This window comes from Cnephaeus nilssonii (assembly GCF_951640355.1).
Source record: "Cnephaeus nilssonii genome assembly, chromosome: 21".
Classification (NCBI taxonomy): Eukaryota; Metazoa; Chordata; class Mammalia; order Chiroptera; family Vespertilionidae; genus Cnephaeus; species Cnephaeus nilssonii.
The window spans coordinates 26,303,277-26,327,883 of record NC_137092.1 but is presented as its reverse complement, the minus strand read 5'-3'; the positions used below and the strand labels follow the sequence as shown (position 1 = coordinate 26,327,883).

Genomic DNA, 24,607 nt, shown 5'->3' with positions numbered 1-24,607 from the left:
GCAGGCTTGATCGCCCCCAACTGCCCTCCCTTGCAGGCCTGGTCCCTCCCAACTGCCCTCCCCTGCTGGCCTGATTGCCCACAACTGCCCTCCCTTGCAGGCCTGGTCCCTCCCAACTGTCCTCCCCTGCTGGCCATCTTGTGTCCACATGGGGGCAGGATCTTTGACCACATGGGGGCAGCCATCTTATGTGTTGGAGTGATGGTCAATCTGCTTATTACTCTTTTATTAGATAGGATAGAGCCTGGTGCATGGGTGGAAGCCAGCTGGTTTGCCCTGAAGGGTGTACCGGATCAGGGTGGGGGTTCCCTTGGGGCATGGGGTGGCCTGGGTGAGGGGCCTGTGGTGGTTTGTAGGCCGGCCACGCCCCCCTAGCGATCCAAGCGGAGGCCCTGGTATCTGGGATTTATTTATCTTCTACAATTGAAACTTTGTAGCTTGGAGTGGAGCCAAGCCTTCTGCTTGCTCTGTCGCGGCAGAAATTTCTGTTGGGATTTATTTATCTTCTATAATTGAAACTTTGTAGCCTTAAGCAGAGGCCTGGGCCGGCCAGGGTGTGTGGAAAGCTTGGCTTCCTCCATCGCTGGGGAAACCCAAGCCTCCCTCCTGCTCTCCCCGTGGCCGCAGCCATCTTGGTTGGGTTAATTTGCATACTCGCTCCTGATTGGCTTGTGGGCGTGGCTTGTGGGTATAGCAGAGTGATGGTTAATTCACATATTACTCTTTTATTAGATAGGAGATATATGTATTTAGGAGTAAAGGGGATTCACATCTTCAATGTACTTTCAAAGAGTTCAGAAAAAAATGTGAAAGATAAGGTAGGTAAGAACACAGGGAAAACAATAAAGCAAATGTGATAAAATGTTAGCATTGAGGAATCTGGGTAAAGGATATATATGGGAATTCTGTGTACTACTCTTGCAATATTTTGTGTAAATTTGAAATTATTTCAGAATTAAAAAGTAAAACAAGAACAACATTTTTGAACACCACTCCCATAAATTTGATTCAGTTAGGTTTGAGAGAGGCTTTGCACCTGCATGTTTAAAAAAATCTAAAGTATTTTGATGCACGTTGTGGTCCATTGGTCTACAGCACTGGGAAATGAGTATTCAAACAACAGTGCATAGCTTTCTTCTATCCAATAAATAAAATAATTAAAATCCCAACAACTGCTGTGATACTAGTTCCATACAACAATGTGTTTTATAACTTGTAATAAGAACTGCTTACTCAACATTCAACTCACTTTTTATTTTACTTAATGCCTTCAGTAGGTTAGAATAAGTGAAAATTAAAATAGCCTTTAACTACTGTTGTCTGCTAAATACATTTAAATGTATGTGATTAGCTACTCTAAACGGCATTCCAAAGGCGTCTTACCTCTGCCAATGTTTGGAGAAGTTTGTTTACTTGAGCAAAGGCCTGTGGAAGAACACCATCATAATTTGACCTTGAACTGAAAGCATGTAATAGGCTTTGAGAATCCTGGAGTAGGAATTTCACTGTTGTAAAATCTACTGCACTGTTAGCTGGGAAAAGAAAATTAAGAAGAAAAAAACATGTAAGAATGACTATACAACTCAAAAAATGTTTTTGGAAAACCATCCTAATATTAATTATGAGATTTAAGAAGAGTACACATTTACATCTTCAAGTCACTCCTAATTTATCTCTCTAGTGTAAAAAGCAGCAATTAAACAGACTTAGTGACAAAGTACTTGGAGGTGATTCTGCTATTCCATATTTAGATTCTAGGAGTTCCAGCAACAGGGTCAATTCAAAGACATACTATTCAGAAAAGAGAGCTAATCATCAAACAAATAAGTTAAACTACAGCCGAAACCGGTTTGGCTCAGTGGATAGAGTGTAGGCCTGCGGACTGAAGGGTGCCGGGTTCGATTCCGGTCAAGGGCATGTGCCTTGGTTGCGGGCACATCCCCAGTGGGAGGTGTGCAGGAGGCAGCTGATCGATGTTTCTAACTCTCTATCCCTCTCCCTTCCTCTCTGTAAAAAATCAATAAAATATATTTTTTAAAAAAATAAGTTAAACTACAGATTTTTCAAAACTGAGATTGTTTCACATACAAATTACTATGGAGGCATCAGAAGAGTCACACTTTGGTAGTAAGCACAAAGGTTATATGTGGTACCTCTCATAATCAACTCAGTTATTATATATAATGATTTACCTTCAAATTCCATTACATGAAATGTAATAATAGCTTTACTGAAAATAACCTGCTTTCTCTCTGTGTATGACATATAGCAAAAAATAAATAATTTGGGTAACAGTAAGCCTGGGGCAAGAGAAGCTAGCAGATTTTTTCCCCCCTGTAAATTAGCGAAGTGAGTTCATCTACTAGTATAAGTAATTTAAAGATATAACTTTCTCTCAAGGAACTAAAATTACATTAAAATCTCAAACCAATTAGGAGAGATGGTGACAGTAATTTCAAAGATTTAAAAAGTTATGAATAATGAGATTAAGTAACTTTCTAATGTCACCAAACTCAAAATAAAAAGAATTTTTCCATTAAGATAAAATGCTACTAACAATTTTTTAATGTTTTTTTTTTTTTTTTGTCCTTTTCAAATTCTTTTTTTCTTCTTAATTGTTCAAAGTATTACATGTCTCCTTTTTAACCCATTGATCTCTCCCAGGCTGTTCCCACCCCCCCATACTAACAATTTTCAAAGGCATTCAAAATAACCATTCTACAATGTGTTTTATTTAATGTTCAGTTTCAGCGACTGTTTTATTCAGAAACACCAGCACTGGCACTATGAGTTAAAAAAAATAAAGAATTCCCCTGTATCATTTATACAGCAAGTGTTTGCTCGTGAAATACTGAAAGGTCAAATGAAAATTAAAGATAAATTTTAATAATTAATTACAGAATATTCAGAAATTCTAATCTAATGTGATGGTAACAGCCAAGCTTCTAGCTTTCCTTTTACCAAACAAATAGTATATTTCCTTACAAAACAGTTTCAATTACTCTTAAAGTCAATGACTAGTTTAAATTCCTGTGGGAAAAGAGAGATGGGAGAAATGCTACACACAGGACAGAATGGAGATTCCATGAACCTAGGAAACTCCTGAGGAGGAGAAACGGGGCACAACTTTTTCTAAGGATGCTTCTCCACTCTAGTCTATGTTCATTAGGGCTTATATCCTTGAATTAATCACTTTATTTCTGTCTTAAAAAATTATTTACGAAGATTGTGAGCGAAAGAGAAATAACAGTGATAAAGTTAGTACCTAGACACAACATAAAAAGAAATCTATGTGATTGAAATAGTTTAATGCTTATGTAAGAACAATAATTATTTAAGACAAAGTTAATATGGATAAGTCAGAAAAAGCTACTAATCATTTTCCACACAATTTTCTATGAATTGATCTAAGGATTCCTGTTTGGTATACTGAAGTTAAACATATATGTATATTCAATAGTGAGGATACTATTAAAGATAGTAAACAAAATCTGCTATTCTCTTATTCAAAATTATCTTAGAGCAGAAGGCACTTTTACCATTCTATTTAATATTCTTCACAAGTCAGTAAACATTAGGCATCAGATTATTCTAGACCAAAGATCAATAAATAATGCACTTAAGGATTCTAAAAATGATTTTTTAGCAAAAGAAACAGTTACTGTCTCTTCACTTCTTTCCCTATTGCCAATGAGAGCTGCTGCCTACTACCTCTAAGCTGCGTGCAAGAGCAAAACACTGCCCACCCCTGGAAAAAACAGACAAATGGAAGCTAGTAACTCAATACCCCATTTCTGAAACTGCTAGTAAATCTTGTTCAAGATCACATATAGTTTATGGACTTTATCTTCTGATAGAACCAATTAAATTATGCCACTAGTAAAATATATGAAAAAACATATCTTTTATGTTTTACAAGATATATATATATATCTTGAACTGCTTTGAACTCATGTCCAGCATATTGTAGAACTGCTTTGAAGTCATGTCCAGCATATTGTGCAATGTCCCTTATATAATAACTAGAGGCCCAGTGCATGAAATTTGTGTGTGGGGGGGTGTCCCTCAGCCTGGCCTGCACCCTCTCCAATCTGGGACCACTTGGGGGATGTCCGACTCCTGGTTTAGGCCCTATCCTGCAGGCCTAAACCGGCAGTCAGACATCTCACAATCTGGGACTGCTGGCTCCTAACCACTCGCCTGCCTGCCTGATCACCCTCTATCCTCTCCCGTGCTGGCCTGATTGATGCCTAACTGCTCCCATGCTGGCCTGATCACCCCCAACTGCCCTCCCCTGCCGGCCCAATTGCCCCCTATCTGCCCTCCCCTGCCAGCCTGACCTTGTGATGACATGAGGGCATCATGTGAGGGTGCGAGGACCACCTAGGCTTTTATTAGTATAGATACCCCTAATAAATAACTTTTAGAGTTAAACACAATGCCTGAAAAGTGTCTTTCTTTAAAAATGGTAACTGTGAAAAATAGGTACTCATGCAAAATCTACCTTGTATAAGTCATAAGGAGCTGACTAGGCACTTTAAATCTCCTGGGTTTTTACTTTGCTTTTTAAAGGTATATATAGCACGACAATTCTGTTTGACTTTGGACAAATCATTTACCCTCTCAGGGCTAGTTTCCTTGACCACAAAACATGGGCTTTAATAACATTAGATCAGTGCTTTTCACATCTTTTTCTTCTTATCAGAGAAACATTATTTTTATATCCTACATGGCATCTCCATATATAAACAGATAAAAGAAAGCTGTTTCGCTAAGGCTGGGGTTGAAGGCCAAAGGCCCACCACTTGCCATGCTCCCATCAACCTCTCCACCTTCAATTGGGAAAGCAATTTGTGGTGGCTCTATGCATCCAGCTGCCACAAATTCCCTTTAGATATGAGAAGTAAAAGCGATTAAGAATTGACAAAATTTTTATTAATTTATCTTCACATTCCATGGACTATGTCTGCTAGTCTCACTTTAACACTGATGAAAACAAAATAAAAGATTCATACCTTTACAGAGACTGTCATATAAGCTCTCAACGGTTAAAAGCAAGTTATTTTCCATAATTAATCCAAATACAGCCAACCAATGTTTTCTAAAGCATTGTATTAAATGCATTAGAGTCCACGGTGGTTTCAAGTACAGCATCTAAAAAGTATTTAGAAAAAAATCAGCATATACTGATTTATTTATTATTCCTATTATTTAAAAAAGTACAGTTTACCCTTGAACACAGGTTAGAACTGTGCAGGTCCTGTTATATGCGCAGTTTTTTCAATAAATACGAACAGTACTATAAATGTATTTTCTCTTCTTCATGATTTTAATATTTTTTCTTCAACTTACTGTATTGCAAGAATACAGTACATAATACATGTAACATACAAATTACGTGTTAGTTAACTGTTTATGTTCTCAGTAAGGCTTCTGGTCAACAGTAGGCTATTAGTAGTTAAGTTTTTATGGAGTCAAAAGTTACATGTGGATTTTCAACTGCATGAGTGGTCATCACCTTTCAAAACTCCAAGTTGTACAAGGGTCAACTGTACCTATTCAGGAAAACCAATATATATTTCTGAGAAAAATATAATTAGTTGAATTCCTTTTAAACTAAAAAATGTGTTATTCAAAGCCACGCATAATCTTAAAATGATTCCATTACAAATTCCTTTGTAAAACTGATTATCAGTATTAATCCTTATAATTTCAGAAACTACATGTGCAAAAAGAAAACAGTTCTAATGAGAAGCATAATTTTCATTAGCAAAGGTCAACAATCTACTTTTTAACATGGTCATTTCTGAGGAATTCAATCTAATTAGTTTCATATAATTGGTGAAAAAAATCATTATAGAAAAAAGTTGTCAATTATAATTGACGCCTGCTACACTCTGACAAAGACGTTTATAAAGAAGATTGATCATTTAGTACTACAAAACGTCAGCATGTCCTTCATATAAAATTACTGTCTGTTATGAAATATGCACTTTAAGTAAACCATTCTAGAATGTTATCATTCTTCCTAATTTTGATAATATAATCAAGAGCAAATACATTATAAGCAAATATTAGTATCTCACCAAATATCTGGAATAGACACAATCTACAATTGATAGGGACTAATGTTTCTCCTAGCTATAAATGTGAACAGCAAACAAGCATTAAACTAAAAAAGCCACCATTGAAAAATGTGGTGTTTTACTGATTGAGAGAAATTTTCTAAATACAATTGAAGCTCCATGGGGGCAAAGTGTCTGACACAGTAGATGCACAATAAATATTTGTTCACTAAATGACTAATAAAATATACTAGTAGTCCTAATCTTTTGGAAATGTCTACCATTTAATTTTCAAAATGTTATCTCAAGAAAAAATATAATGTGATATAGATTATTACTATAAAGCTTACCGAGAACTATTTCTTAAAATAAGGTAACCAATCTTTAGCAATAAAAAAGAACTTTTCAACTAATAAAGTTGAAATAATCACCTCCATCCAGAGGTTTCCAAAAGCAATTTTCATTTCTGTTTCTAATATTGAAGATAAGGCTGTTCCAAGAGATTTTTCAAGATCAGATACTATGCCTTCAAGTAGAATGAGCAGTCCAGAATTTGCAGATTCTTCCTCATTACTCTTTCCCAAAGGTGTTTGCTCTTTAAAACAATTACAAGCTTTTTTTAGGACACTAACAGTAAATATTTTACATATGTAATTAGTATTTGGCTATAAATAATAAACATTTTATGTATATAATTAGTATTTTAATTACCTATAAAACAAACTAATAATTTTTAAAAAATATATATTTTTATTGATTTCAGAAAGGAAGGGGGAGAGAGAGAGAGAGAGAGAGAGAGAGAGAGAGAAACATCAATGATGAGCCCTAGCCAGTTTGGCTCAGTGGCTAGAACGTTGGCCTGCGGACCAAAGGGTCCTGTTTTTGATTCCAGTCAAAGGCACGTACTTCAGTTGCAAGCTCCTTCCAGCCCGGCTCGTGCAGGAGGCAACCAATCGATGTGTTTCTCTCATATAGATATTTCTCTCTGTATCTCCCTCTCTCTAAAAATCAGTGGAAAAATATCCTCAGGTGCGAATTAAAAAAAAAGAAAGAAACATCAATGATGAGAGAGAATCATTGATCTGCTGCCTCCTGCACGCCCTCTACTGGGGATTGAGCCTATAACCAGGGCATGACAGGACTCTAACCATGAACTCCTGTTTCATAGGTTGATGCTCAACCACTGGGTTACAAGGGTCGGCACCAATACTTTATTTTAAAATCAGTATTTAGAAACATGTATCTCTAGTATCATTGTTTTAGATGCAACATAAACCGTATTATATTAGCAAATGCTTTATTCTTTTTGACAAAAGGCAACTAAATAGTGTCAATGAAATAAAAATTCAAGAAATGTGTGTGGCCAGGGCCAGTGTGGCTTAGTTGTTTGGGGCATCATCCATACACCACGGGTGGGGAACCTTTCTTCTGCCAAGGGCCATTTGGATATTTATAACATCACTCATGGGCCATACAAAATTAGCAACTTAAAAATTAGCCTGCTGTATTTGGTCAAACATTTAATTAACTCACCCCTAATGCCTTGGCAAGGCCAGACCAAATGATTCGGGGGCCTCATATGGCTCACAGTCCAGGCGTTCTCCACCCCTGCCGTACACCAAAAGGTCACGGGTTTGATTCCCAGTTGGGGCACATACCTAAGTTTTGGGTTTGATCCCTGGCCCCAGTTGGGGTGCATTTGGAAGGCAATTGGTCAATGTTTCTCTCTCTCTCTTTCTCTCTCTCTCCCTCCCTCTCTTCCCCTCTCTCAAAAAAATAAATGAAAATGTCCTCAAGTGAGGATTAAACAAAAGAAATGTGTGTGATATTTTTAACTACAATTTTGATTTTATTATTTTCAAAAAGAAAAATCATGAGAATGCTTTGATTCTGTGTACAGTAGAAAACTAAGAAGTATGGATCAAAATATGTTTACTTCCAAAAAGTAGTATATCTTTCCAACTGAAGCTCACGTCAATAAACTGTTTTGAAAGGACCAAAATCTCTGATTTAACTACCTTTATACCCAACCCTTTTAAAATGAGTTTTGTTAATTTAATTTATATCATTTCATTGATACCTGAAAACAACTACAATTTCTTTATGGTAAAATTAAAAATATTAACTGGCTTATCTCTACAAACACAAACTAAGAATTTAAAATAACAGTAATATAATGGGCAAAATAAAAGCATGGTACCCCCCAAAAACTATAAACTAAAATGTCCTATTATTCCTTCTAAATGGCATTTTGAATATTATGACTAAAGAAATTTTACTACCAGAAAGGTCAAATAAGTAGCAAATGTATATATGAATTTTTGTATCATTTTATATAAAAGTATAGACAATATTAGAGATTTTAATAATTATTTTCCCCACAGAGGGAAAAGGTAGTATGTGTTTTTAAATTATGTCAGGTTTAATATAATACTCCATCAAATATCACACTCTATTATAAAACAGATTGTTCTGGGGAAAAAGAGATTATTCTGATCAGGGGGAAAAAGCCTTTAGCTTTCTTAACTATTAATTTAAAAAGAACTAGTACTAGAGCCAAGTTTTTCTATTATTGAGTTTTTACAGTATTAATAGAAGGTTATGAATATGAAGCTAATTTTAAAAAGGAACTAAAGCCCAGCCAGTTGAGCATCAATCTATGAATCAGGAGGTCAAAGTTCGATTCCCAGTCAGGCCACATGCCTGGGTTGCTGGCTCGATCCCCAGTGTGGGGCGGGCAGGAGGCAGCTGATCAATGATTCTCTCTCATCATTGTTGTTTCTATCTCTCTCTCTCTCTCCCTTCCTCTCTGAAATAAATAAAAATATATTTAAAAAAAATAAATAAGTAAAATAAAGAAACTAAATATTTCTACTTCAAATGAATATGTCCCTAAGCCACTATTAATTTAAAAAGTATACTCTGCAAGGTACAAAATAGTATGCACAAAATAACTATAAATATGTAAACCTGTGTGAGTGAACAATAAACATTCAAGTTAATTTGTAAAAGTATATGTAAAAGACAATACTGTTAAGTTTTCTTTTGTATTACCATTAATGTTATTTTAAATGTAAAAGATAAAAATTTTTTTATATAATTACAACTGTTATCAATAATCTTAGTATATAAAATAAGATACATTTCTAGTTATTCATAGTAATATTACCTGCTTTCAATTGTTGCTTAGATACACAAGGCTGATGACATATAACTGTGTTCAGAGACAAATTTAAGAACTCTGCACTCAATTCTTCTTTACTGAGTGACTTCACACTACTTATTAGGCCTTTGTTTCTTAAATTTCTATCATCCCTACGGTTGGTTTAAGAGAAAAAAATATTTTATTTTTTTGTAAGATAAATCACATGGCAACTCAAAATACATAGGATCTAATCAGAGGTTTGTAATTCTCAGCATATATATTAATAAGAGACCAATTTTTTTAAATAGGGAAAATAAAAGAATTAACACACAATAGAATCACATCATATGAGCTTTAAAGAATAATAATTACATATTGAGTGCTCAACTTTAGCTAATCTAAATTCAAAATGATTAGCATATTAATAATTCTATTTCAGCTTCAACAAACTCTGAGATATGTTGTAGATTTAAAAAAAACAAAACAATTTAAAACCTAGAGATAGAAATCTGTGATGTTTCCTTTAACACCGAAAAGAATAACTATCTTTAAAGAGAGCTAAAATAATTACAGACCAAGCCCCATTACAAGAAAAATCTTAGGGCCATTCATTTCCATAATCACTCCATTTCACAGAGAATTTAGGCATGAATGATCATGAAACTGTAAATACTCTGTTTTACAGTGATTAGAATTCAGACTAAAACAGGAAATTAAAACTGTTCTTCTCAGTTCTTTCAGAGCCTTTCGCTCTCTTTTGTTTTTGAATTTTTATAAAACTTTATTTGAGCTAAACAGAGGCTATGCCTGGAAACAAGATCTCAACAGACTGAGATAAATGCTTCCCAGAGCCTTTTCTCATACATGATGAATGCAATCTTGGTTAGCATTATGGTAGTTTCACCTCAGAGCTAAGTTATGAAAACAATAGTTGAGAATGGAGGAAAGCAAGAAGGAGGAAGAGAGAAGGGGGGGAAAAACCTCCGAGATCACACTGTATACTAGGCACTAAGTCCTTCATATATAATGTGATTAAATACAATAACCTCATGAGGCAGGTATTCTTCTTCTCCCTCTATTTTACACAGAGGAAACTAAGTTAAGCCACCTTCCAAAGTCACAAAGCTGGCAAGTGGTAGATCCAGGACTCCAATCCAGATACCAAGGACACAACTACAACACAAATGACCCCTTTCTCATGTACCAATTAATTAACCTTCTTGCCACATAACTAAAAAATGTCAGATTCTTATTTCTAAACTATTTCATTGGGATAATAAACTGATATTTCCATGCTTTTCAAAAGTTTTCTGAATATTATACATAAATTAAATTGAAATGAAACTCATCTACTTGAGATTTAAATCTTTCATAGCAAAAAGGTGAGTAGTACAGCATGGTGAATGTAGTTAATAATACTGTATTGCATATTCAAAAACTGCTAAGAGAACAGATCTTAAAAGTCCTCATCCCAAGAAAAATATTTTTTATAACTATGTATGGTGATGGATGTGTTAATGACTTAATTTGGTGATCATTTAATAATATAAAAAATATCAAATCATTGTTGTACACCTGAAACTAATATGCTATGTGTCAATTATACCTCAATAAGAAAAAAAAAAAAGAGGGAATCTTGGTCCCCAACGTACGGTCATCAGTTTGGCTCAAAGAACCTTATAAAATTCAAAAAAAGAACATGAAATATAATTGAATATGCTTACTGGCAGACTTATAAAGTATACATTGTTTTAATCCTTGGTATGATAGATTCAGTATGATTTTTAAAAATTCTTTGGTACAATCTGCTACTTTTTTAAACATATTTTTATTGACTTCAGAGAGGAAGGGAGAGAGAGAAAGATAGAAACATTAATGATGAGAGAGAACCACTGATTGGCCACCTCCTGCAAGCCCCACACTGGGGATCGAGCCCATAAACTGGGCATGTGCCCTTGACTGGAATTAAGCCCAGGACCTTTCAGTCCACAAGCCAACACTCTATCCACTGAGCCAGACCAGTTAGGGCCAATTTTTGCTACTTTTTAAAAAAAGAATAAAATGACCATGAAACTTACGTGCACAGAATAACAAGAGAACTAGGGAATAATTCCTGGTATTGAAGACAGCATTTTAATACTCGATCATCATTGTTCTCATCACTGAATCCATCTGCAAATTTAGTAAAAACAATTAACATTCAGCACACTAGAAATCTGGGTACTATATGTATAATCTGAGCTGTACTTATATACCAAAAACATCTAAAACAAAAAAAAAAATCCTTGTAAATAAAAGGAAGATATGACATAGCAAAACAATACCTTAAGAATTTTGGACCTATAACTCAGGCAGCATATAGTTGTGAGTTTGAAAAAGTTTTTAGTTTTCTACTAATATGGACTAGGATATACCTATTAATAAACTCCAAAAAATATGATCAGGGTTAGAAACCAAAAGCTATGAATTCTAGTCTCAATTCAGTCAATTAGAGGTTATTAGTAAATTATGATTATATCATGCTTAAAATGATGTCAACTTAAAAGAGATCTGTAAAGATTATGAGCAACTATTCTACCAGCAACAGAACCACTTTCATGGGCCTGCTTTTCCTTATTCTCTAATGCAATAACATTTAGAGATGTACAGGAGAAGGCAGAGAACACAAAAATAATCTCTAACAAATGTTTATCAGAGGCTGACAGGGTGTCCTCTGGCATTCTTCTAGCTTTAAAGCAGGTGATAAAAGCTTGGTTTTTGTGCAGATATTGGAATGTGCAGAAATAGAACCAAAACAGTGCTTTTCCTAGGTCTTTAGCCTACCTGCCTCAGAATTCCCAGGGTGCTTGCCAATAATACAGATAGCAGGACCATACTCTCAGACCCACTTCTGGATAATAATTTTGGGAGCCTGGACCCAAAGACTGATATAAGCACTCGGTAAGTCCCTTAAACACTAAAATTCAAAACATACTAGCCAATGAGCAATGTTACCAGATTATGTTTTGTTTTCCTTAAACTTTACCATATAATACTTAGTCCTCTGAACATTCAAATAAGAAAACTCATTCATTTCTGCAATAAATACTTATACAGGACTGAATTTGTGCCAGATCACTGTGCTAAGTAATTGGATATGCAAAGACAAACTCTTTAGGAGCTCATAATCTCATCGTGAAGTCTAGACATAACTCAGCTGATCTCAGAACATGAGCCTGAAGGAGATTTAATTCAATTCTTTAATCAGACAACCAGTGAGGCAGACAGACATATTAGAGCAGCTAATTTTCCTTCTTTTAGCTCACAGAGAAAATATCACAATAATGCAAAGTAGGCAGCTCGAAATCATTAGATAAGTTTAAGTCACTGAATCCAACAGACAAAAGAAGATTTAAAAGTTATAATGTACTGCTCTAAAGGTATCAAAGTTCAAGAATATCTGTTCTACCACTTTTTCTAGGATACATGGGGCTGGAAAACACACCTAAAACCACAAGAATATTCATAAAATATTTATTCAATGAGTTTTAATTTTACATCATTAACATTTTTTAAAATATAGTATTCTTTCATCTAGTATAGCATTAAATGTAACTTCAATTGTTGGACAGTCAGGTTGTTTCAATTTTTTGCTGTATAAATGATGCTGTGAAGAACATTTTTATGTAAATCACTGTGAGCATCTCTGATTATTTCTTTAGGATATATTTCTAGGAAGAGAATTATATTTTTAGGCCTCTTGATATACACTGATAAATGCTCTCCTGAAAAGTTACTAATTCATAATTCCCAAAGCACTAAAGCAATGTAAATGCTCCTAGCAGGTGTTGGGGGAAGGTAACTTTCTAAATTTAGAAGCAATAAAAAGAAATTTAAAAAAAAGTTAAAGAAATTAACAACATTCAAAATGGCCAACAGACAGGAAGATATATGCAATGAACAAAGGGCTGACTAATTGTATTTCTTCCTTTTTTGAATTACCTAATACTAATCTTCATTCACTTGGGGAAAGGCATATTTAGTTTTTCTAATCAATTTGTATAAGCTTTTCATATATACAGGAATTATCACCACTTTAAGCCATAAACCATTAAGTACTTTATATATTATCTGACCTAGACAATTACACAAATAATCTATTATTATATCTACAACCTTATAACTAAAAGCAACTTAACAAAATTAAGGTCAAATAAGATTCAAATATTAAAGTGAAACATGGAGTTCAAGGAAGACACCCAGAAACTGAAACAACACAGAAGTTTAAGACAGCTACTTTGATTTATCCTCCTTAACCATCAAAAAGCACGGGCTGAAGAGGTCAAAGCATTAAAAAAGCACATGAAAATGGAAAAGTCAAAAGAAACACAGTAAGCATCTAAAAATACTAAGAGTGGCCAAAATATCTATTCTCAAATGAACTCTTCTAAACTAATTATCAAAGTTAATCTATGGAAGAAATTTTATCTAGAACAAGTGCTTAACCTCTCTGTGTCTCATTTCCTCATCAGTAAAATGGGGCCAATATGACTATCTTCCACAGCACTGTAAGGTATGAATGAGATATTAGGTGTAAAGCTTTTGGAAAAGGGTCTGGAAAATAATGGACATAATTATCTATATTATTATATAATCAAATATCATTTGTATCAACAAACTAAAAAAAAGATTGAGTAAGCAAAATTCCTCTCTCTTATTAAGCACCAGGACTTTACTGAAATGATGGATTACATAAGAGGTTAATTTTGTTAATTGTGTGGTTGTTTAAAAAAGAATCTTACCTGTTACCAACACATACCTAAGTATTTATGGGTAAAAATAATATGATATGATATTTGGGATTAACTTCAAACTATTACAGAAGTTCCAGGAATTAGGGGAGAAGAGAAAAAGTGAGAGATTCTAAACAAGAATGGCAAATGCTGAAAATGAGTGATAAGTACAAAGGGATTCATTATATTATCTTCTCTATTTCTGCATTTGAAATTTTGCATAATAAAAAGGAGAAAAAAGGGACTCTTCCCCCTCCCCACGTGGGAGTCTGTTCTGTGGGACTCTTCCCTCTCCCCATGTGGGAGTCTGTACTTGTTTTTCAATAAATCTCCACCTATGCTATAAAAAAAAAGGAGAAAAAGGCCATCTAAGGTGTTCAATTTAGTGTATTCAAACATTTTAATATTTTTAAACTCTATTAAGTGATACTTATTTGAGATTTTCCTTTGAAGGCTCTTAAATAAATCACATGAAGTTCCTATTTAAAGTACATAAGTATTGTAGTTGGAATATACTAATAAATATTTATAAATGGAATGAACAAATGAACGGTGGAGGCCCTTTTTCTTCAAAAGACTAAACAGCTGTGCCAAAAGACTAAATGTAAGACTAAACAGCTGTGCCAAAAGCCCTCTCAGCATTAATACCATAATTATATTCCTATTAGAATGAATTCTTTCATATCTTGTGGTAAATATGGGTATGGTAGACAATATAAATCCAGGATATTTATAACAATGTAAATCTTAATATATAAATAATTCTGAATTGGGAAGAAACAAATTTTTAAAGAATTAAATAAATCTTCTAAATGGATGGATAAACTCTGCAGAGGCAACAGTGTTCTTTATACACACATTCCCCTCCCCCCACCAAAAAAAGTTCTATAAAATATAAAGGCTCTAAGGCTAGAGTGATTTAAAAATGAATTAAACTAATATGGAAATAAATCAAATCAGGAGAAAACCTATAGACCTTTATTATAAAGACACCTCCCTATTACGGATTCTGACAAACTAGAGGAAGACAATGCCTGCCTCTATACCGTACCAACTGCATGTAATGATAGATTAGCAACTTAGATCACTTATAGGTCTCATCACTCTATAATGGTATTGTTCTTATTATATTTTTGTATTTTTTTAATTTTAAATTTTATTTTTTAATGGATTTGAGAGAGAGAGAAACATCAATTTTTGTTGTTCCACTTATTTATGCTATGCATTCATTGGCTGATTATTGTATGTGCCCTGACCGGGGATCATACCTACAATCATGGCATTATGGGGACGACACTCTAATCAACTGAGTTACTCGGCCAAGGCAATAATAGTATTTTTAAAAAAGAATCCAAAGTAGTATATTATATACAACTATGCACATAGAACCATACGTCACTATCTGTGAAATATAGGCATAACCTAAGAAGGTCTAGGAGAGCATAAAATTAAAAATCAAAAACCTCCAAACCAAGCCTAATAGAATACCCCAACCAATCACTATGTCCTGCCATTTTACATGGCAATGGTTATAAATTTTTTATAAGTTTTGCACCATTTCCCTCCAGTAATGAATCAGTCCCAACAAATCTTAATCAGAAAGTACACGACAGAGCAATACCTACAAAGTTTTTGAGATGCAAGTTGTATTGATTGACCCCATAGTTTTCTATCTTGACTTTTGAGACTGTCATTGATGAAACGAACCGCAGGTATAGCTTTGTGCTGGGCATATTTCAATAGTTTTCCCGCCTTCATACGATCTAGCTCCTGTACAACTACCCAGGGAATTATTAACACAAGCCTGTCAAAGCCTAAAAAAATAAAGAAGATGTCTTAGAAGTCAAGAAATATTTAGTTACTAAATCACACATATATAAAAAATGGAAATAAAAAACAGATGTTTCAAAAGAATGTTACAAAAATAAATACTATTGGAGATTAAAAAAGAGTCCATTTAGATAGCTAGGTTAACCTTAGAAGGACCTCTTTTTTTTTTTTTTTAACTTAAGCTGATTATGCTTAATATATGCTTAATAGTATATCCAAAAGGAAATGTGCTGGGGGAAGGAGAAATACCCATATTACTGTTAACATAAAATATCAACTCAAATAAAGTCAGAATCAGTAAATATGTTTCATAAATACCTGGGATTTCTGTTGTCTTCAAAATTCTAACAAATTTGAGATGATTCATCAGAATATTTGTATCAATAACAATTAGAAGATGTTTGTCTGAAGCAGTATTTGCTAGAGAAAAAGAGCCAAATAAAAATTTCATGACACTTAAAATAGACTTCTTTAAAAACTAAAATTTTGATATCATAGAACTTTGATAGCATTAAGAGAACGAAGTCCTTCAGACAACAAAAACAAAAATGTATTTATTCCAATTCTTAAGAGAAGGAACAGTAATAATTAATAATCTACCAGTAGAATATTATGAATTGCTTATGGATAAATTTATAGGGCCATTGTGAGAGAATCAGGTTAATATACACGAAAACAATAAACTGAAAAATTCAATGTGAATATGATATAGCATTACTATTTTTATATACAATTCAAAATAGTATACTAATAGATTTTGGATAATATCTATCATTATCTTCTCCCACTAGTAAGAATGATCAAAACTTTACTATATAAATAAGAAATCCAGGCATATAATAACTTAAAGCAATTTGCATTATTTCTGATCAGTGCTTTTACTTAGTTGTTAAAAGTTATGATTAATAGCAGAAATAAAAAAACAACTTGACTCTGATTACTGCCCCTTGGCAAAAAGAGAAACAGAAGATATATCTGCCTAATAATATGAGAGATATAAAAATAAATGATGATAAGACAAATATTAGACCTATTCCTATAGCTAAAAGAAATACACTGTTCTTTATAATTTCAAATGAGCATATTTTAACATTTTTCATCCAAATATTATAGAAATTGAATGATGGCATATTCATTCTTAAGAAAGCACAGGAGACTATAAATATTGTCATCATATGGATATCAGATATACCAGCAGAGGAATGCACATCATCTTCTACCAAGTCAATCTCCATGCTCGATAACTCTCCAGGAGGAGGGACCACAGGCAAATCCACAGTTTTCCCCACACGTGCAGCATGAAGCTCTTCTACTATCTGCATCTAAATTGTAAAAGACGCGCAGTAAAATATTTTCAATTATTTACTCTGCAGATTAATTAGAAAGCAATGAATTCTTTTTTTTCCCCTCATATTTTATTGATTTTTTACAGAGAGGAAGGGAGAGAGATAGAGAGTTAGAAACATCGATGAGAGAGAAACATCGATCAGCCGCCTCCTGCACACCCCCCACTGGGGATGTGCCCGCAACCAAGGCACATGCCCTTGACCGGAATCAAACCCGGGACACCTGAGTCCGCAGGCCGACGCTCTATCCACTGAGCCAAACCGGTTTTGGCGAAAGCAATGAATTCTTAATAAATTTACTTAAAATGAGATGGTTTATGGGAAGAAAAACATTGACAAAAATATGGATGTAGCATGGTAAAAGAATACAGACTTGTAAACATATACAGGGTTTTTAAAAAGCTCTTCTCTTAATATTGCTGTAACCTTAAGCAAGCAAAGTATTTAACCACCTTGGGTCTGTTTGTTCATCGACAAAATAGGAATGTTAAGTATCTATTTCCTTTTAGTATTTTTGTGAGGATTAAAAAAATGCTACAAAGTTCCTATTACAGAGCCTAGTACATAGTAGACCCTCACATTAAATTATTCTCATCCCCATTCTTACCATAAAGTATTTTAGGAGACAAATGTATTTATATATAGATGAGGAATGCTCTGCTTGAGATTTCTAAGAAAAACTAAAATCTAAATATAGCTTTAGAGCAAAGGGGGAAAATCAAGGGTTACTTGCCCATAAGACAGAAAAATACAACTGACTGTCATAAATAAAAGCCCGTCACAATCAATATGGGTTTTAAAGTCTCCTTAAAAACAGGAAAATACATTGTTCTATAAATGTAATTTTAATTCAGGACTAGGGAACACAAAATCTGCAATAATTCTATGACATTCAATCAGGAGATTCTAGCTGGGAAAATGGGGCAGCAGGTAAAAAATAAATAAATACGTCTGCACTCTTGCTTTCACTGAATACCATTTTCATCTTATTGCAGGTTTTTAAAAAATGGTAAAAAAAAAATGTTAGTATCAAACTGCATTCTGGCAAGTCCAGGCATAAAGCATGCAAAAGCCTGATATAATTAGCAATGGGCTCTATGCTCTTTATTCAAAACAGATTCAATGATTAGAAACAAAAGCAAAAAGGTGATTAAGTAAACACTTTTCCAAAAAGTTTTTCATGACTTCACAAGAACTTACATATTGATTCAGGACCGATATCGGTGTTATTTTCATATTACCATATATACTTCATATAAAGTCATTATTTTTTATTAAAATAGAAACTGTTTGACTTAATTTCATTAAAAACATTAGAAGTAAATAAGTATATTATTAACCTCTTGATCTGTATCTGGAATACTTTCATATGACACTGAAGAACATTGTGCTTCAAAACTCTGAAATGAAAAGTAATTTTATTAGTTTAGAATGAAGGATATACCTACAGTGGGATTGTCTAACCTTGGCACCATTGACATTGGGGTCAGGTAACCATGATGAATTTCTACCTCACAGATTTGTAAGTACTAAGTTTATAAAAGTAGTATATAAACCACAGTTTCTAGAACATTAACCTTTTGCACTCAGATGTCGAGTGTGATGGTTATTGAATATATCAATAATTTGAAATATAAAAAAATCCAAATAAATAAGTTTGTATGAAAAGAAACTCCAGTTTTTTATTCTACTGCTGCGCTTTGTAAAATCTGGGGTATTTAAAAAATTAAATCCCGAGCAGAATAAAGGAATCGAGAAAAAAGCAAGCGAGTGCAAAGGGTTAATTTGTAAAGCTGGAGATAGGGTGCAATCTGAGAAAGGTCTGTATCAAAGGACTATAAAATCTAGGCAACAAAATAAGTATTTTCTCTTAGGAAAGCATACCAGGATTACTACTTCCAGAAAATACAATTATTTCCTTGTAAAGTACAATCATTATTTTAGGAAAATAATTATCTATTGAAAAATTTGTGAGGAAAACAAAACAACGAACATAATACTAAGATGATTCTCTACTGTCAATCACATGCTGAAGACAATATTTTCAAGATAAGAACAATGTTTACTTGCTGCTCCTATGTCTAAATGACTTGAAGTCAGATAAAGCTGCGATCAATGAACAGTTTATAAAGAGCTTTAATTCCAGTAACTGGAAAGTAATCATGCAAAAATGTCTCCTCTACAACTTAATATTCATCTTCCTGGGTGTTCTATAGTACCTGGGTCTCAAGAAGAGCGTAAGAGACCGCCACAGTGTGTTTTTTTTCTTAATCCTCACCAGAGGACATGTTTGGTTTTTTTTTATTGAGTTTAGAGAGAGAGGAAGGGGGATATATATAGAGAGAAAGAGAAACATCAATTAGTTGCCTCCTGAATGCACCCAACTGGGGATCAAACCCAAACCTTGGTATGTGCTGACTGGGAATCAAACCCACAACCTTTTGGTGTACAGTACGACACTCCAACTAACTGAGCCACTCGGCCAGGGGGCCAGGGCCATAGTGCTTTTATTATTATTATTGTTTATTTTTTATTGATTTCAGAGAGGAAGGGAGATAGAAACATCAATGATGAGAGAGAATCATTGATTGGCTGCCTCCTGCACACCAGTTACTGGGGGGATCGAGCCCGCAACCCGGGCATGTGCCCTTGGCCAGAATTGAACCTGCGATCCTTGGGTCCACAGGCCAAAGCTCTATCCACTGAGCCAAACTGGATAGGGCAATAGTGCTTTTCTTTAAAGGACTATCTGTAATTGTGTATTTCTACATTTTTACGCATTCCCTTCTATATGGATCCTTGATATTTGCCAGGATATCTCCCTAAAGACATTGGAATTAACCTTTTGCACTCGGATGTCGAGTGTGACTCGACACGGTTAGCATCGGTAGCAGCTCTTTTTATACTCTTTGAATGTATCAATAATTTGAAATATAAAAAATCCAAATAAATAAGTTTGTATGAAAAGAAACTCCAGTTTTTTATTCTACTGCCGCACTTTGTAAAATCTGGGGTATTTAAAAAATTAAATTCCGAGTAGAATAAAGGAATCGAGAAAAAAGCAAGCGAGTGCAAAGGGTTAAAGGGGTCAAATACAGGAACCAACACATATCTTCCTGACTAAATTTGAACCAATCCTCTATGATCATTATTAGTAATGGGAACAATATTGCTCTTTGCTAAAACCTACATTCTCTATTTTGTACTACCTTACCTGGGTCTGGTGTTCACTAGAACTTGAATCATTACTTTCTTGATGCTCAAGATGATATTTTCCTTTCCACTCACAAACAGTCTGCTTACAAGTGAAATCTGAAAACAAATGTTTATTTGTTTGCTTCATCAAATTTAATGAAACCTGCAAGTTTTCCAGGCACCCTTTTTTCTTCTGCTTAGTCGTTGACTTGCTGGACTCTAAAAGGAAAATGTTTTCTTCTACAGGCTTCTGGTGGGAATCTTGGGATTTTACTGGGATTTTGAAACTGACCTTCCTTCTTCTAGATTCATGGGGTTCCTTAAATATCTTGTTGGAATTATAATCCTGAGAAAATTGGATTCTTTTGCACTTTTCCAAAACACATTTTTCAAAATTGTCTCTGTATTTATTGTGCCTTTCTTTCTTGAGATCTTTCATCTTCTGCCTGTGAGCAAGTAAATGAGGCCGTAGTTTTTCATTTGCCTGGCCTTCACCTTTAGGTTTCACATCTTTGGCAATTTTAGGAATGCTAAGGTTTTTAACTCCATGGTCAAGGCTACTCCTAACATTTGTCAATTTAATATCTTTAAAATCTACACATTTACTTATATCTTTTTTAGTTCCATTTGAAGGACTTAGTGAAATAATTTGGTTATCATTTGAATATGATGCTTCTTGAAGTTTAACAGGTTCTTGGGATGACGAGTTGATTTTTGGTCTCTTTCTTAGAGTGTCAGTGTCTACATTCAGTCTGTAAAGTAGCACAGAAACCTAGGTTACATTACAATTGTACACGATTATAATAATTTGAACTGTATCATTTTAGTTAGGAAATAACAGAACTAGCCTGACACATACTTCATAAAAAGTAGAAATGACTACATTAGGAATGAAATGAAAAGGATCACTCAACAACTGGTGTTGGAATAATTGGCTTGCTATTTGGAAAACAACACAACAAATTTAAAGCTTTATAAAATACCCCGAGAACATAAATTCCAAATAGATTAAACATTTAAGTGCAAAATAATTATTATTATCATAATTGCTATACTTCATATCAATCCCTTAAAAACCACAGGGGAAAAATTTCTTTTTTTTAATCTGATTTTTTAGTAGAGAACTTCCTAAATTTAAAAGCCCTGGGGGGGAAAATCACAAGGGAAAATAATAAATGTAAATGACTATTTACTTTCACATTTTAGCATATTAAAAATTAATAAACAAAACTTAAAGAACTGGAAAATGGCATTTGATATAATATATATACATGTATATCTATATATGTATATCTATATGTACATATGTAGACATACGTATATATAAGTATATATATGTATGTGTGTGTATATATATATGGCAGCTTATTAGCCTTAGAAGATAAAAAGCTCATCAAAAATACTAAGACTCTAGAATAGCCCGTAAACAAAACAAGAAAGAAAGAGAAAGGCTAATAAAGATTTGGGAAAATAAATCTGACTTCCCAGCAATCACAGACATGCTAATTAGAACATACCATTTTCTTTTATCAAATTAGCAAAGATTTTAAAATAACATTACATATTAGCAAGGAGTTGAAAAATGGATCCTCTCTCATTTGTTGCTGGTGGAAATGCGAAATGATTATAGTTCCAAAAAGGAATTTGAAAATATAAAGATTCTAAAAATGTTCATATTCTTTGATTTATCAGTAATTTCCATTTTAGAAATTATCATGGTGAAAAAAGTAATAAACTAAAAAAAGAGATTCAATTCTAACAAAGCATCAAGTACAAGATAAATGTTAACATTTGGAAATGACTAAGAAACATGTCAGTCTATCAAATATGCGGGCTTAGAAATGCAGAAATATTTTTAAGTAGGCATTCAACTTGACTTAAACAAAAGGTAACTAGTGAAAAATCAAGCAGTGTTTTATTTTTTTTAAATATTTTTTATTTGTCAAGCAGTGTTTTAGAACTCAAAATAAAAACTTTAAAATAAGATGCTAGCACAAATGGCATTAAAAATTGAGAAAGTGATAGTCAATATAACATAAAATTTGTGACAGAATATACTTCAACAGATAATATAGAAGCAAGGTATCACAAAAAATGGAAATGATTTTTAAAAAACTGAAGAAGAGTGAGAGGCAAATTAGATTTTTTAATTTTTGTTTTTTGCTTTTTTTGTTAACTGAGTTTATCTGGGGAGAAGTTTTCTTCATATATATAACGCCATTTTAATTGTTTTTCCAAAACTGCTTATCTTCTCAGAAACTTTGACCTTATAAACTTTTATCAAGCATTATACATTTTATATTTATTTACCCAAATTAGAGTTGAGAAATTCCTTCACCACAAAAATTCTCTGAAATTTTTATCCAAAGAATATAGAAATCAACAAAGAATAACCTCTATTATACCTACCATTATTCCCCAAGTTCTCTAGATGTAGGTATATCCTGTTTCATTAACATGGTTTTAGAGCCATATCAATTCAGTATGCTACATATTCTCTTCAAGATTAATATCTATATTAATAATAGAGGAATATGCAAATTGTCCAGGACACCATCACAGTAACAGTAACGACCAAACAGCAGGATGCGTGGAGCGACCAGGTCGGCAGGGGGGTTAGTGAGGGACGACCAAACAACTGAACAGCAGGCTGCGTGGGGTGACCAGGCTGGCAGGGGGGTTAGTGAGGGACGACCAAACAACTGAACAGCAGGCTGCGTGGGGCGACCAGGCTGGCAGGGGGGTTAGTGAGGGATGACCAAACAACTAACAGCAGGCTGCATAGGGCGACCAGACCGGTAGGAGGGTTAGTGAGTGATGACCAAATGATTGAACTGCAGGCTGCATGGGGTGACCAGGCTGGCAGGGGGTTTAGTGAGGGATGACCAAATGATTGAACAGCAGGCTTCGTGGGGTGACCAGGCAGGGGGGGCAGTTGGGGGCAACCAGGCTGGCAGGGGCAGTTAGGGGCGATCTGGCTGGAGGGGCAGTTAGGGGAGATCAGGCTGGCAGGCAGGTGAGCAGTTAGGAGCCAGCAGTTCCAGATTGTGAGAGGGATGTCCCGGATTGAAGAGGGTGCAGGCTGGGCTGAGGGGGACCTCCCCCGCCGCCACCCCCGTGCATGAATTTTGTGCACCGGGCCTCTAGTATAAAGATAATTATCCAGCCCTAGCTGGTTTGGCTCAGTGTTTGATTCTGGTCAAGGGCACATGCCTGGGTTGTGGGCTCGATTCCCAGTGGGGGGCATGCAGGATCTCTCTCATCACTGATGTTTCTCTCTCTCCCCCTCTCCCTTCCTCTCTGAAATTAATAAAAATATAAAAAAAGATAATTATCCAAATTTTATTAGCCGCCTAACTTCTATTACTCTATAATAATGAAGTTATGTATCTTTTAAAGGTATGAAAAAATCAAATTACTTGAGATAAAAATCTACATTCTATTTGAAAGTGTCTTTTATATAGTGTAGAATTCTGATAGACTTTTTATTTCACTCTACTTTTCCTTGAACTTATATTAATAAAATTAAAAAATTATTATCTGTGATGTAGCTAGAAATATTTTCATTCAAAACAGTACTAATCAAATAAGTAAAGTATTTTGCAAGTCTAAATATTTAGTCTCACAATTCTAGACCAAAAGAGTAAAAAAGGGGAGGGGGGACTTACCTTTTCAGTTCATGTCTTCTTTTTATATTACAGTTCACAACGTCTATACGATCTGATTTCTGGAGGGAAAAAAGTCTATCATTAAAGAAATATAAGTTGTGCAGTGGCACTACAGTTACAGAGAAAAGAGACTGGGAGACAATTTTTTTCCATAACTATGTGGTAGTGAATAGGTTGATACAATAGTTTAATTAATCCTTCCAATAAACTTGTGAGATGGACATCATTATCATCCCCCATTTTACAGATAAAGTAGGCAAGGCTCAAACAGAGCAAATTATCTTCTGCAATGTCACAGGGCAGGGTAGCAGCAGAGCCATGACTTGAAACCAGATCAGTCTACTCTCTATTCTGCCACCCTGTCTATGTATTTGGATGAAACAGTGCTTGACACAAGAAAAATAAGAGAGAAACAGGATATAGTCCATTTCGAAAGAGCTTATACAGTAAAACAATAAAGAGAAGTAGAAGAGATGTACAAATAGCCAAATGTAAGGATACAAGTAAGCAGAAAAGCAGAAAAGGAGACAATAAGTTGTAAAGTGTTTAAAACATCAACCACCAAAAGTTAGAATATACCTGGAAC

At 34.2% G+C, this 24,607-nt stretch overlaps 1 protein-coding gene across 1 annotated transcript in view; it reads right to left on the bottom strand.

The window, feature by feature from the left end:
* Positions 1 to 24,607, bottom strand: part of SWT1 (SWT1 RNA endoribonuclease homolog) — a gene marked incomplete at its 5' end in the record, with an annotated part of 63,608 nt that overhangs the window by 32,082 nt on the left and 6,919 nt on the right. The window contains 11 exons of the mRNA XM_079762056.1: positions 1,384 to 1,532; positions 5,016 to 5,154; positions 6,497 to 6,660; positions 9,235 to 9,380; positions 11,289 to 11,382; positions 15,608 to 15,796; positions 16,131 to 16,232; positions 17,005 to 17,134; positions 18,499 to 18,558; positions 20,373 to 21,105; positions 24,022 to 24,080. Coding sequence (XP_079618182.1) covers positions 1,384 to 1,532; positions 5,016 to 5,154; positions 6,497 to 6,660; positions 9,235 to 9,380; positions 11,289 to 11,382; positions 15,608 to 15,796; positions 16,131 to 16,232; positions 17,005 to 17,134; positions 18,499 to 18,558; positions 20,373 to 21,105; positions 24,022 to 24,080 — 1,965 coding nt within the window. The remainder of the gene's footprint in view (positions 1 to 1,383; positions 1,533 to 5,015; positions 5,155 to 6,496; positions 6,661 to 9,234; positions 9,381 to 11,288; positions 11,383 to 15,607; positions 15,797 to 16,130; positions 16,233 to 17,004; positions 17,135 to 18,498; positions 18,559 to 20,372; positions 21,106 to 24,021; positions 24,081 to 24,607) is intronic.